General features: G+C 36.7%; 1 protein-coding gene across 1 annotated transcript; it reads right to left on the bottom strand.

The window, feature by feature from the left end:
- Nucleotides 1–76: 76 nt before the first annotated feature.
- Nucleotides 77–12,608, bottom strand: LOC103514446 (leucine-rich melanocyte differentiation-associated protein). Its single transcript, XM_017446224.2, has 4 exons — nt 12,423–12,608; nt 3,466–3,692; nt 671–709; nt 77–129 (listed from the first exon to the last, which is right to left on the bottom strand). The coding sequence occupies exons 1-4, from the start codon at nt 12,464–12,466 to the stop codon at nt 77–79; spliced, it is 363 nt and encodes a 120-aa protein (XP_017301713.1). The 5' UTR covers nt 12,467–12,608.
- Between the last annotated feature and the right edge of the window lie 233 nt (nt 12,609–12,841).

Here is a 12,841-nt window from a genome sequence, read left to right as displayed (position 1 = left end):
ACCGAATTGTAAAAGTTAGGGTAAAAGAACACTCAAATAAGCATCATTCAATAGGATAAGGAAAGTCGTGTGATGTTCACACCAGATTTTTGACAATGCTATCAAAGGTCACTGTCCATTTTGGTACTTCTGGCAGGAAAAAGGAAAAGAAAAGTACAAACCAGTAACCAATAGGCAGATAAAAAAATTTTGGAAAATTTTCGGAAAATTCAAAACTGTTTCTATCAAAGGTCACTGTCCATTTTGGTACTTCTGGCAGGAAAAAGGAAAAGAAAAGTACAAACCAGTAACCAATAGGCAGATAAAAAATTTTTGGAAAATTTTCGGAAAATTCAAAACTGTCAACAAAAATTTCATGCGCATCACGCTCTGCGCAAGTTTTCCCGAGTTTCAAGGAGGTGAAGTATCGGTGGATGAGACATCTAATCTTCAGAAAAGTGAGGCACAAATACCTATTTTTGGTTGGTCGAAGTTTTAAAATGTTTCGGGGGCCATTTGCAATTTTCTAAATTTTATAGGTAGGAAGCTTGATGACAATAATAAAATTATCGATTTCAGATAAAGGTATAGGAACCCATTATATTAAGGAAAACATGGTGTCTTATCAACTTGGATTTTCTTTCAGAAAAGCACCAAGGTTGACCAAAGTCGTAGGTAGGTACCTACCTACGTAGGTACTGCATTAAAATAAAGAGAGGTATACCGCCACCTGTAGGGAAAGTAAAAATGATAAGAAGGGGAATAATAATGGTAGAAAAATATTTAATACAGTGTATTGAGTTTAGGTACAATAATTACTACACAACAGACTTAAATGGCACTTACATCCAGATTCCAACCCCATTTTAAAATCTGTATCAGGTTTGAAAACAAACGAACCCATGTATAAGTACCTATAGAGCAGGGCTGCCCAATCGCAGATCGATTTCAAATCGATCGCGACCAGCACACCCAGCAGTGTTTGAACCTGGTAATATCATCTTACAAACCCGATTACTCTAAACTTGTCTCTCATTGGGTAAGTTGATCACAAGACTGTGGCCGTGGTTATGAACAGGGCCATCGTAGGCCATCGTCGGCCTTTTTGCGTGTAAAGTTGGCGGGAAATTCGAATTTTTGATTTTTTTTCCGCAACTTGTACAATCTGAATTCATTTTTTACTTTTTATCTTTAGTTTGCACGTTTATATTATACTTTTCATTTATATTAGCTAATAAAAACAAGCAAATTACAAAGCAAACAAAAATAAATATAAAATGAATTTTAAAAATTGCCGCCGGAACAGTTATCTCACGTCGTCCGAGCTCATCTCAGCCCTGTTCAGGCCGTGGTTATGAACAGGGCCATCGTAGGACAACGTCGGACTTTTTGCGTGTAAAGTTGGCGGGAAATTAGAATTTTTGATTTTTTTTCCGCAACTTGTACAATCTGAATTCATTTTTTACTTTTGGAAGAGAAAGAGAGAGAGGGGGGGAGAGAAAGAGGGAGAGAGAGGGGAAAGAATGAGTAAGATTTAAATAATTCTCAAACCATACACCGGGAATTTTACATGTTACATAATTCGACTAAAAATTAACCCTCATATAACCCGGAATTGACCGTGCTTAGCTGCTTAGCCGCATCTTTCATGTAGATGAAGTTTAGTTCTTTCAATTCCCAACCTTAGATTATTATTATTATTTTTTTTTTTTTTTTTTTATTTTTTATCTTCATGAAAAAAATTACAAAAAAATATGAAAACTGTCCATTAATTCTTTTTTTCTTCTTTTTTTTTTCACATTCCCAAATGTCAGCAATTTTTCAACAAAGACCAGAGGCCATTTTGTAGAGTTTTTTTTATCATTATTATTTTTACTTTAATGTTATTAATCTTGTCTGTGATGAAATATGTATGTTTCATCTCGTCACAAAATGTATGTATGATATCCGCTGGAATTGTGTGACAGAACTGTAGACCTCTTGCAGTAAAAGAAGAAGAAGAAGCAAACGAAGAGTAAGTAGGGTAAGTGTACCATTTATTCGCCCACCTAAAAAACGTACCCTTTATTGGCCCACCTGTACCATACGCCACATAAGTCTGATCTCGACGAACTTTTTCAAGATCTAATTTTATCAAAAGAAAGGGCTTAAAGAATGCTATCAAACCAGTAGTATTCCAAAATTGTAGTCATAAAAACAACAATCTGGTGTGAACATCACACGACTTTCCTTATCCTATTGAATGATGCTTATTTGAGTGTTCTTTTACCCTAACTTTTACAATATCTCTAACCGTTTTGTCGCTATAGCTGAAAACCGCCAAAAAACGGTCGAAATCTGTCCAAAAGCGGTCAAAATACCGCCAAGCGCAGCAACCATCTCAACCAAACGTTTTTTGTTGCATCCTTGTCACATTTGTGAACTACATACCAAATTTCAAGTCTCTAGCTTATACCGTTCCCGAGATATTGTTAAATTACACCGAAAAAAGCGGTAAAATGCCGCCAACCGTTGCATCGGTCTTAACCAAAAGTTTCGTGTCGCATCCTTGTCACATTTGACAGCTATATACCAAATTTCAAGTGTCTAGCTCTTACCGTTCTCGAGATATTTTGTTTACAGACAGACAGAAGGACAGACACACGGACCAATGGCTGAAACTTTGTATTTAGGCTCGAGGGATCTCAAAACGTGTTTTGGCACTAAAAACTGACCATCGAAAATTTGACCCAATTACATTACTTTCCTTCCTATAGGATAAGGAAAGTAAAAATGGGAAAAGGTGAGTTTAGTAGAATAGAATATACCTTGTTATCCTGCTCGAATGAGACTGAAAAGTCCCTCTTTCCCAGCAGTCTAAACAAGGTCTCGTGTATTTGATGGGTTAAAGCATAATACAATATGTATCAGTAACAATTCAGTAAAAAAGACCGGTCAAATTTTCGATGGTCAGTTTTTAGTGCCAAAACACGTTTTGAGGTCCCTAGAGCCTAAATCCAAAGTTTCAGCTTTAAAAAAGACCTTGCTTAGTAAAAAAAAAAAAAAAAAAAAAATATACAGTAAAAAGACGTTTAATGGTAGAAACAAAGGGAAATTTTACTATTACTTTGAAGAGTTTTGACAGAGGGAACTATAACTGCCAAGGTTTTATCGTTCGGAAATCGAAGAGAGAAGGAAGACAGGATAGGAGAAAGCCAGACGAACCTGAAACGGTGACCTAGTGCCTACAGACGTGATTGACGCGCTACCCTCTAGGGCTAGGGTAACCTAGGCTGGCTCCCCAAATTTTGAGTAGGACGCGAGACCCGTTCCTACATGTCGTTCGGAAAAAAGTCGAAAAAAGTCGGGAACAATCTCATTTAAATTACATTGGAAACAGGACATTGTGAAGTAAAAAAAAAAAAAATATCGTGAGAACGGGGTTTAAGGGCTCTAAGGTTTCTCAAATAACATTCGATGATACTTGACAGAAATAATTTTATTTACCATGATGTTCGGACGGCGCTTTCCTGTTCAACGGCAGAGGGGCATAGCTGTTTCGATCCTCAGTTCTTCTCGAATAGCCCAGTGTTGCCTCGTCGCCGGAATGTTGAGCAGGTGGTTTGGCAACCTTGCAATACTGACCTCGTCTGAGAGCCTCACGTCTCTCGTCTTCCTTCACTTTCCTCGAGTCTAGGAACTGGAGTTGAGGGAGATTGTAGAGGACAAAGTACCTGGACAAAATATAAAAATCAATCAAATCTCAAATACTCATTTATTTTCCGTGTCCGGAATAATACCACCTTGGTCAAATTTTGTTCCCCCAGAATCGCGCTGTATGGACCGCTTACAAATCTCAAATTATTTGTGGTAAAGCAGATCCTTTTCACAACTTTTGGGGATGTCATTGCATTACTAAGTGTCTCCTTTGCAATCAATTTCTATTTGATTACGTAAGACGTATAGGTTCAATGTATATTGCATTAATACGTACAGTCGCTATACGTCTCAGCTTTGGTAAAAGAGTTTGATTCCCGCCCGGGGCGGATTTTATTCTGAACGGGTAAGTTTCGTTCTCGGAAAGGCAGGCTTTGTCCTATCCTGTCTTCCTTCTCTGAGAGCAAAAGTGTATCAACAAGTGCTGTATGCTATGAAGACAAGAGGGTAAGTACAGGTACCAAAATGTCGGAACTTCTGCCGACACAACTAGAGGTTCACTGAACTTAACACATTCTAAAAGGCCTTACAGGGCCATGGGTGACACTCAGTGCATAAATTAAACTTACTTGATCATGGGCACTTGTCCCTGGAACCCTTGAATAACTTATACTTACCTTTGGCTAATTAGAATCAGACAGCCTAATTGTCAGGGCCACAATTAGATTTTAAACTTGGTTTCACTCTAGGATTAAGCAATAATTATGATTGGTTGATTTGTAAATATTCCAACAAAAGAAATTGGCCCATCAGATCTTAATCTAACTGAAACTGGCTTTAACTTCTCTGATTGTAACCCTCTGATGTCAATTTCATCTGGATGATAAAATGATAGTTAGGTCTAAAATATACATGACCATTACACCAGCTGTTTATATCAGTAGAGCCTGAAGAACAACAAAAAAATTTAAGGTTGATAGATAAATGAGTAGGTATGTACAGGAACACAAGACCATTACACCAGCTGTTTATATCAGTAGAGCCTGAAGAACAACAAAAAAATTTAAGGTTGATAGATAAATGAGTAGGTATGTACAGTAGGTATAAGACAATATTCAAGCTAAAGAAATCTCAAAAGGAAGTTCTTATCCTAAGTACAAGCTGTAAGTTATTGATTTTATTTTTAATTGAATTTGCCAAACCTAACCCCCTTGTAATAAAACTTCTATGGCTTCACCAAGTTCATTTGGATTATCTAATAACAAAGTTTCAAAGTAAGTCTAGTGTTAGACAGGTCAATAATCATTGCTCCTGTAATGTTTGTGATGGTAGTCCTCAGTGTTCTAAAATGAGTGTGCAGTGGTTTTCCCTTGAGAAAAAATATGTTAAGGGGCTGTGTAGTTAAATTTTATTCTTTGGAAAGCTTGTGTTATCATTACATATTTGGTTTGTTTCCTTCATTGAAATTAGAGAACAGTAGTTTTAATGATTCTGGTAAAAAAAAAAAAAAAAAAAAAAAAAAAAAAAAAAAAAAAAATCAACGTGATTGAAGTCACGTGTTAGCGGTAGTTTCTTATTTCTTTATTTTTATTTGGCACCAAAAATATACATTTATGTTTTGTGTGCAATGAAAATATTAAAAATGAAATATGCGAGGAGGTATTCATCTTGTCACTTGGCACTCTCATCCAGCAATGACATTGGATGGCCTTTCAGTTTCTCAAGTGGAATTTCCCGTCTCGAAAATTCTCCCATTACAAATATTCGTGTCTCTGTTCTGATCAAGTATAGAGACATAATTTCATTGATTAACCTAACATACGTATGTAGGTAGGTAATAGGTATGTAAAAATGAGCAAATAATATATTATTACGTAATTTGGCTTGCTACCATGACTTTGTTATCTGATTTTCTCCTAAGATGGCTAATATGTAGCCACACTGGTAATGCCGCCACCGGTCGCTACTTAATTAAAGTAGCTTCTCCACTGTCCTCACGAGGTAGGGCCTGGGACATTTAGAGGTCCCCTTGATAACCACTCAGCCACAGAAGTTTCTGACAAGGTGGTGACTATTTTTCAACTTATTGTTCAAATTTTCATCAGCAAATGGTTTCTTCAAACCAAAAATAATCCCAAGGGCAAGGTAATCCTATACCAAACAGAGTGTGCCTGGACTGCCTGAAGGCATGTGATGTGTTCTCAACATACTTACATTATTTTTGTTCAACGATAATGTGTGCAGATTAGGGAGGTTTGGGAACACCATATAATCACCCAGATGATTGTTATCCAGCACCAGTTCACTAAGATGAGGGAAGTATTCTAGATGAGTTAACGAGGTGAGGGAATTGTAGCTGAGGTCGAGAGTGTGTACACGAGAGCCATACAGTTTGCAGAGGACCAGAGGGATCCGAGTTACGTCTTGACCCACGTAACTCAGCTGAAAATAGAACAGAAGTAAAGGATTCCATTGGTAATTTGGCCTTGGAAAATTAAAGGTCTCTCAGTAGAATTAAGCATTATTATGGTGGATTTTACCAACCTTCTTTTTAGCCAGAAACAGTCTGTTCAGCAGGCCTTCTAAAGACTGAAGAAATATTGGTGAAATCCACCCGTAATATTAATAATATCTACATGTTCCTAATTGAACTTTCCATTGGTAATTTGGCCTTGGAAAATTAAAGGTCTCTCAGTAGAATTAAGCATTATTATGGTGGATTTTACCAACCTTCTTTTTAGCAAGAAACAGTCTGTTCAGCAGGCCTTCTAAAGACTGAAGAAATATTGGTGAAATCCACCCATAATATTAATAATATCTACATGTTCCTAATTGAACTTAGATTCTTTAGATAGGGTACCTGTGCATTGATCTGAAGCTTAGAATTCCCTTCCACATGGTAGTACACATGTGATATGACTTCCTTAGCTTTGGTGGCAGCATAATAGAGACTATTAGTGTCAACATCCTTTACATTTTTGCCACAGTGCTTCTTGTTCTTGATGGCAGAACAAGTGGTTTCCAACTTGAGAGAATACTTGTAGGTCCATTCCGAGTCATTCTTTGATTTTTTCCATGTCATTTTTTTTTCTTGTTTTAAAAGCTGTGTTTGTTCACTTATTGTATAATTTTTCCCTTGTCAAGGTATAAATGTGTTATTTTATGTACCCATGTAGGCAGACTGGGCAGTAAGTAAGGCTTGGTTTACCACTTTCTAAATGTATGCCTTGTACATATTTTACAGATATGCACATATTTTATCAAATCAATTTTAAATCTATCTGTAGCTACCTACATATTTCATCACCAGAATCATTAAAACTACTGTTCTCTAATTTCAATGAAGGAAACAAACCAAATATGTAATGATAACACAAGCTTTCCAAAGAATAAAATTTAACTACACAGCCCCTTAACATATTTTTTCTCAAGGGAAAACCACTGCACACTCATTTTAGAACACTGAGGACTACCATCACAAACATTACAGGAGCAATGATTATTGACCTGTCTAACACTAGACTTACTTTGAAACTTTGTTATTAGATAATCCAAATGAACTTGGTGAAGCCATAGAAGTTTTATTACAAGGGGGTTAGGTTTGGCAAATTCAATTAAAAATAAAATCAATAACTTACAGCTTGTACTTAGGATAAGAACTTCCTTTTGAGATTTCTTTAGCTTGAATATTGTCTTATACCTACTGTACATACCTACTCATTTATCTATCAACCTTAAATTTTTTTGTTGTTCTTCAGGCTCTACTGATATAAACAGCTGGTGTAATGGTCATGTATATTTTAGACCTAACTATCATTTTATCATCCAGATGAAATTGACAGAGGGTTACAATCAGAGAAGTTAAAGCCAGTTTCAGTTAGATTAAGATCTGATGGGCCAATTTCTTTTGTTGGAATATTTACAAATCAACCAATCATAATTATTGCTTAATCCTAGAGTGAAACCAAGTTTAAAATCTAATTGTGGCCCTGACAATTAGGCTGTCTGATTCTAATTAGCCCCAGTTTCAGTTAGATTAAGATCTGATGGGCCAATTTCTTTTGTTGGAATATTTACAAATCAACCAATCATAATTATTGCTTAATCCTTAATCCTAGAGTGAAACCAAGTTTAAAATCTAATTGTGGCCCTGACAATTAGACTGTCTGATTCTAATTAGCCACACCGAAAAAAGCGGTAAAATGCCGCCAACCGTTGCATCGGTCTTAACCAAAAGTTTCGTGTCGCATCCTTGTCACATTTGACAGCTATATACCAAATTTCAAGTGTCTAGCTCTTACCGTTCTCGAGATATTTTGTTTACAGACAGACAGAAGGACAGACACACGGACCAATGGCTGAAACTTTGTATTTAGGCTCGAGGGATCTAATTAGCCAAAGGTAAGTATAAGTTATTCAAGGGTTCCAGGGACAAGTGCCCATGATCAAGTAAGTTTAATTTATGCACTGAGTGTCACCCATGGCCCTGTAAGGCCTTTTAGAATGTGTTAAGTTCAGTGAACCTCTAGTTGTGTCGGCAGAAGTTCCGACATTTTGGTACCTGTACTTACCCTCTTGTCTTCATAGCATACAGCACTTGTTGATACACTTTTGCTCTCATCAACTTCTACGTCTTTCAAATCATCCATATTTTCTCTTGAGTTCAACTAAAGCACCTGAAAGCTTCTTATCAGTCCACAGTGAATAAAAACCTCCTAACTACATAGATATTATATAATCAACTTTCAACTGATAACAAAATTTGATTTTGGTCTTTTGGAGTAAACAAAAAACACCTGTTGATTGTTTTGCTAACTTCAAGCATATTGGGTTCATTGCAACTTCACACTAGTCAAGGAGGTTAGAAAGCAGACGACATTACTCAAATCAAAATAAAAGTGAAGCCGATTTATTGAACAAACGAAGCGAGTTCACTAGTCAAGGAGGTTAGAAAGCAGACGACATTACTCAAATCAAAATAAAAGTGAAGCCGATTTATTGAACAAACGAAGCGAGTTCTAAATTTTAACTCGATAATTTTGCTTATAATTTGTGTGCTATCTTAGTTAACTAAATAGGTACTTAACTGTTAGTTTGATTTTTTTTTTTTTTTTATCCGCAAACTTTTTTTAAGAAATACTTAAATGATTTCTTTTTTGAAGAGGTTTGATAGAAAGAATTGTAACTGCTAAGGTCTTATCGTCCCTAAAGCAATAAAGCGAATAAGAGAGAAGGAACCATATCTGTATAGAATAAAATCTGCCCCGTTAGGGAATTGAACCCGTAACAGTCCATTCCATTTTGGTTCCAATCAGGCCTTTTGGGAGCGCCGCGCTGCCGCGCAGAAACATTTATTTAAAATACCTAACACTTCTACCTCGTGAGCGCTAGGTCCCGGGTTCGACTACCACGCGATAAAGTTCGTTCTCGGAACGGCCGACTTTCTCCTGTCTTCTTTCTTTCTTCTCTTTCGGGACGATAAGACCTTAGCAGTTACAGTTCAATGGCTTTATTATTATTATTATTATTATTATTATTATTTTAAAGATTTAGGTAGGTAATTATTTTTTTTATTTTACTTGAGATGGGATGGCATGTTGAACTTGTTCCTCCTAAAAAAAGAAGAAGAAGAAGAAGAAGAAGAAGAAGAAGAAGAAAAAAAAAAAAAAGGTAGACTTCACTCCGTCCAATCTAAAATAATACTAACTAATCTCTTACCTTGCATAGTTCAATTTCTTACCTTGCACAGTTTATAATAACAAGCTCTGGTTTCCATCGTGTGAAAGTTGATAAACTCCGTGTCCACCCATTGAAACATGTTCACCATTTTGAAACCAAAATACCTACTCAAACCGTCAGTAAAAGCTCGGATCTTTCGATCAAAGGCAAAATTGTCTGGAAAGCTGGGTAGGTATTTTAAATTAAAAAAAAACCTAAATCTGAAATATTTTTTGATTTAAGTCGACACTTTGCATGTGTCAATGAAGTTCTGTTATAAAAATGGGTAGGTAGGTAGGTATATCAATTATGATTTTATCAAATTATTGAATGAAATAATTTGCTACATTCTGACTGGATGCCCATGCCCACTCATGTGATCATGTCAATGTAATGGAGTTGCCAAAAACGTCGATATGTTTCCATCCGCGGTCTTTACGACGACAAAATATTAAGCTCATTGCTTCTAACTTTTTCAAGGGGTTTGATAGAGGGAACTGTAACTGCTATTAAGGTCTTATCGTCCCGAAATCGGAGAGAGAAGGAAGACAGGATAGGAGAAAGCCAGCCATTCCGAGAACATCATCCGTTCAGGATAAAATCCGACTCGGGTGGGAATCGAACCCGTGGCCTAGCGCTTACAAGGCAGACGCGCTACCAATACCAACCAAGCGAACTAGGCTGGCTCAAGAGGTTTGACGTCACTGTAAAACTGCAGTTGATTTTCGGAACCAAACTTGAAACAAAATTATGTAGATAGGTACCTATAGAATATTGTTTGATAGGTAGTAGGTACTTATCTTGGGGCTAGGGTCGGTTCAATGATTTCATAATATTACTTGTAGGTAAATTACAAAACTTCCTTTTGAAAAAATTGAGGAAGGCGAAGGAATTCCAACCAAGTATTCGGACATTATTTCGCACATTGCTTCCAAACAGTAGGTATACCTATCTCTCAATCAAACAAAAGTAATGCAAATATTTTGCAAACAATGATCGTCGTATTTGTCCCGTCGCGAAACAAAACAATGTCTTGTCACTTTATAATGACATGAGAGAATTCTCATTGTGAGGCAAGAAGCATATTATATAGTAAGAAAAATAAATGAATGAATAATTAAAGAAGCATGAGAGAATTCTCATTGTGAGGCAAGAAGCATATTATATAGTAAGAAAAATAAATGAATGAATAATTAAAGAAGAAGAAGAAGAAGGAAGAAGAAGAAGGAAGAAGAAGAAGCATCTAATACTTCTATACGTTATGGATAACGTGTAGAATAACCATGATGTTTGCCAACCTCCGGAACGGAGACGGCACCTCAAGAAGGAAGAAGAAGAAGAAGAAGAAGAAGAAGAAGAAGAAGAAGAAGAAGAAGAAGAAGAAGAAGAAGAAGAAGAAGAAAAACATGTATGGCCTATGTAAATCAAATGGGTGACGTTCACTCACAGCGGCAAGACTTAGAGACAAACGAAATTCAAAATTGCTAGAATCTACAGCTCCCATTATTCGTTGAACGAGGATATGCTGTTGAACAAGAGAGAACAGGCTCTAGTCTTGATTTTAAATCATTACATAAAAGTAAAATCAAAAATCAAATCAATAATAATAAATAGAATATTAAACAAATTACGTAGGTACATAGGTACTGATTTTCTTTAACTTCGATCGAATAAACTACGGGCCAAAAAATTCCCGGAGGGACGGACCCAGCTTGTTCCAAGTGACAATAGTAATGAATGTGTCTACCCTATCCCGTTCTCTTTACGAAGGTGGTTCCTATTGTAGATCGGTAGGTATAGGAGCATAGTAAAGGTTTCAATTACATGTAGGTATAGGGCATAGGCACCCAAGAGCGGAACTTCCAGGGCAGGAAAGTAACCTTCTCTTTTTAATTGAGTCATAAGAAAGACGTAATGAAAAACTCGGATATGTTACAGGCGTAGGTACAGCTAGAAAATAGAAATGCTGGATATAATTTTCTTCACCTGACCTTTTCATTCTTGTGGAACAATTTATTTTCTTGCCCAATTTTTTTTCTTGTGTTTCCAAGTGAAACGGTATCTATAAGTTACAAAGTTCCCGTCTTGGTGGCGCAGTGGCAGCATTGGTCAAGACGCTCGTCTGCTTAAAAGGAGGGCGTGGGTTCAATCCCCTCTTTTGGTGTGATAGCATCTGTATTAAACGCCTCCGGCGTTAACCTCGCCGGTAAAGGGACTCAAGAGTAGGTATATTATTATTGTTACTAGGAAATCTAAGATGGCGCGTCATCTAAACCAATTCCGTTTCCGAATAGAACAATTATTTTTCTTTCCTAAATTCTCGTATATGAAGAGAGTATCGAAAGGAGACACGTTACGCACGAGACATTATTTCTTAATGACTCGGTTGCTGGGAGCTGAGGCAGTATAAAAACTGAAACAGTGTAAACAGAAAGTCTGGAAACAGGAAAATTTGTACTCATTTAGATAGAAGGGTAAAAAAAAAAAAAAAAAAAAAAAAAAAAAAAAAAAAAAAACCCGAGAAAGAGAAGGAATATTATTTTCGGTAGAAAATTTGACGGAGAGAAAAAGGAACTCAGCAGGTTTTCTCTCGAGAAAACATGAGAGTGCACTTTGTGTGACTTGTCATAAGATTGCTTTTATTGAGGTATGCTTCTTGTCAACAGCTCGTGCTTAAAATATTATTGCTTTCGGGGGAAAGAAAAAATATGAACCCTACCTACCGGAAAATGCTTTAGGGGCTTAGGGGATGAAGAAAAAATACCGAACCCTACCTACCTCAATGGCGGTAAATGGTGGCGGAAACGATTACTAGGGGTGATTTTCGTCCTTAAAACAAAATTGAGAGCAGAGAATGGGGAGGGAGAGGAAGAGGAAGAGATGGTGGCGGAAACGATTACTAGGGGTGATTTTCGTCCTTAAAACAAAATTGAGAGCAGAGAATGGGGAGGGAGAGGAAGAGGACAGACGACACCGAGGCGAATACAATAGTCCGTCCCTTATACCTTTTTATTACTATTGTAATAATAAAGGAAGGACGGACTAAAAAGTTGAATTTACTAATTTTATTGTAAATATCGGGTTCATACCTATATCTCTGGTAATCCTCTTCATCTTTCTCCGAGTCAGTCATCTGGTGGGGACAGGCAGAGTTACCAAGGAGACTCAAATACCTCAGGTTAGGGAAATGGGTATCAATCTTGAGCAAAAGGTGTTCGAGATCAGTGATCTGAAAATCAGAACAGAAAATTCATCAATAGACAAATCCAGATGAAGTAGACCAACTAATGGGAGCTACAATCGGAGTTTAAACTCGGTTTAAGTTGAACTCTTGGATCAGTCAATCTGACGCCACGTGACCGTCACCTGTCGTAAACCGTGTCACAGTCCGCGTTGATGAACTTCGGTGTTCTATTCGCTATAAATATGAAAAAAAAAAAAAAAAAAAAAAAAAAAAAAAAAAAAAAAGTTTGAGGCCAGGGTTTGGGGGGGTTTTTTTTTTTTTTTT

The sequence above is a fragment of the Diaphorina citri genome, unplaced genomic scaffold (assembly GCF_000475195.1).
Source record: "Diaphorina citri unplaced genomic scaffold, Diaci psyllid genome assembly version 1.1 scaffold1145, whole genome shotgun sequence".
Classification (NCBI taxonomy): Eukaryota; Metazoa; Arthropoda; class Insecta; order Hemiptera; family Psyllidae; genus Diaphorina; species Diaphorina citri.
The sequence above is the reverse complement of the archived record's forward strand: the minus strand, read 5'-3'. Positions and strand labels throughout refer to the sequence as shown.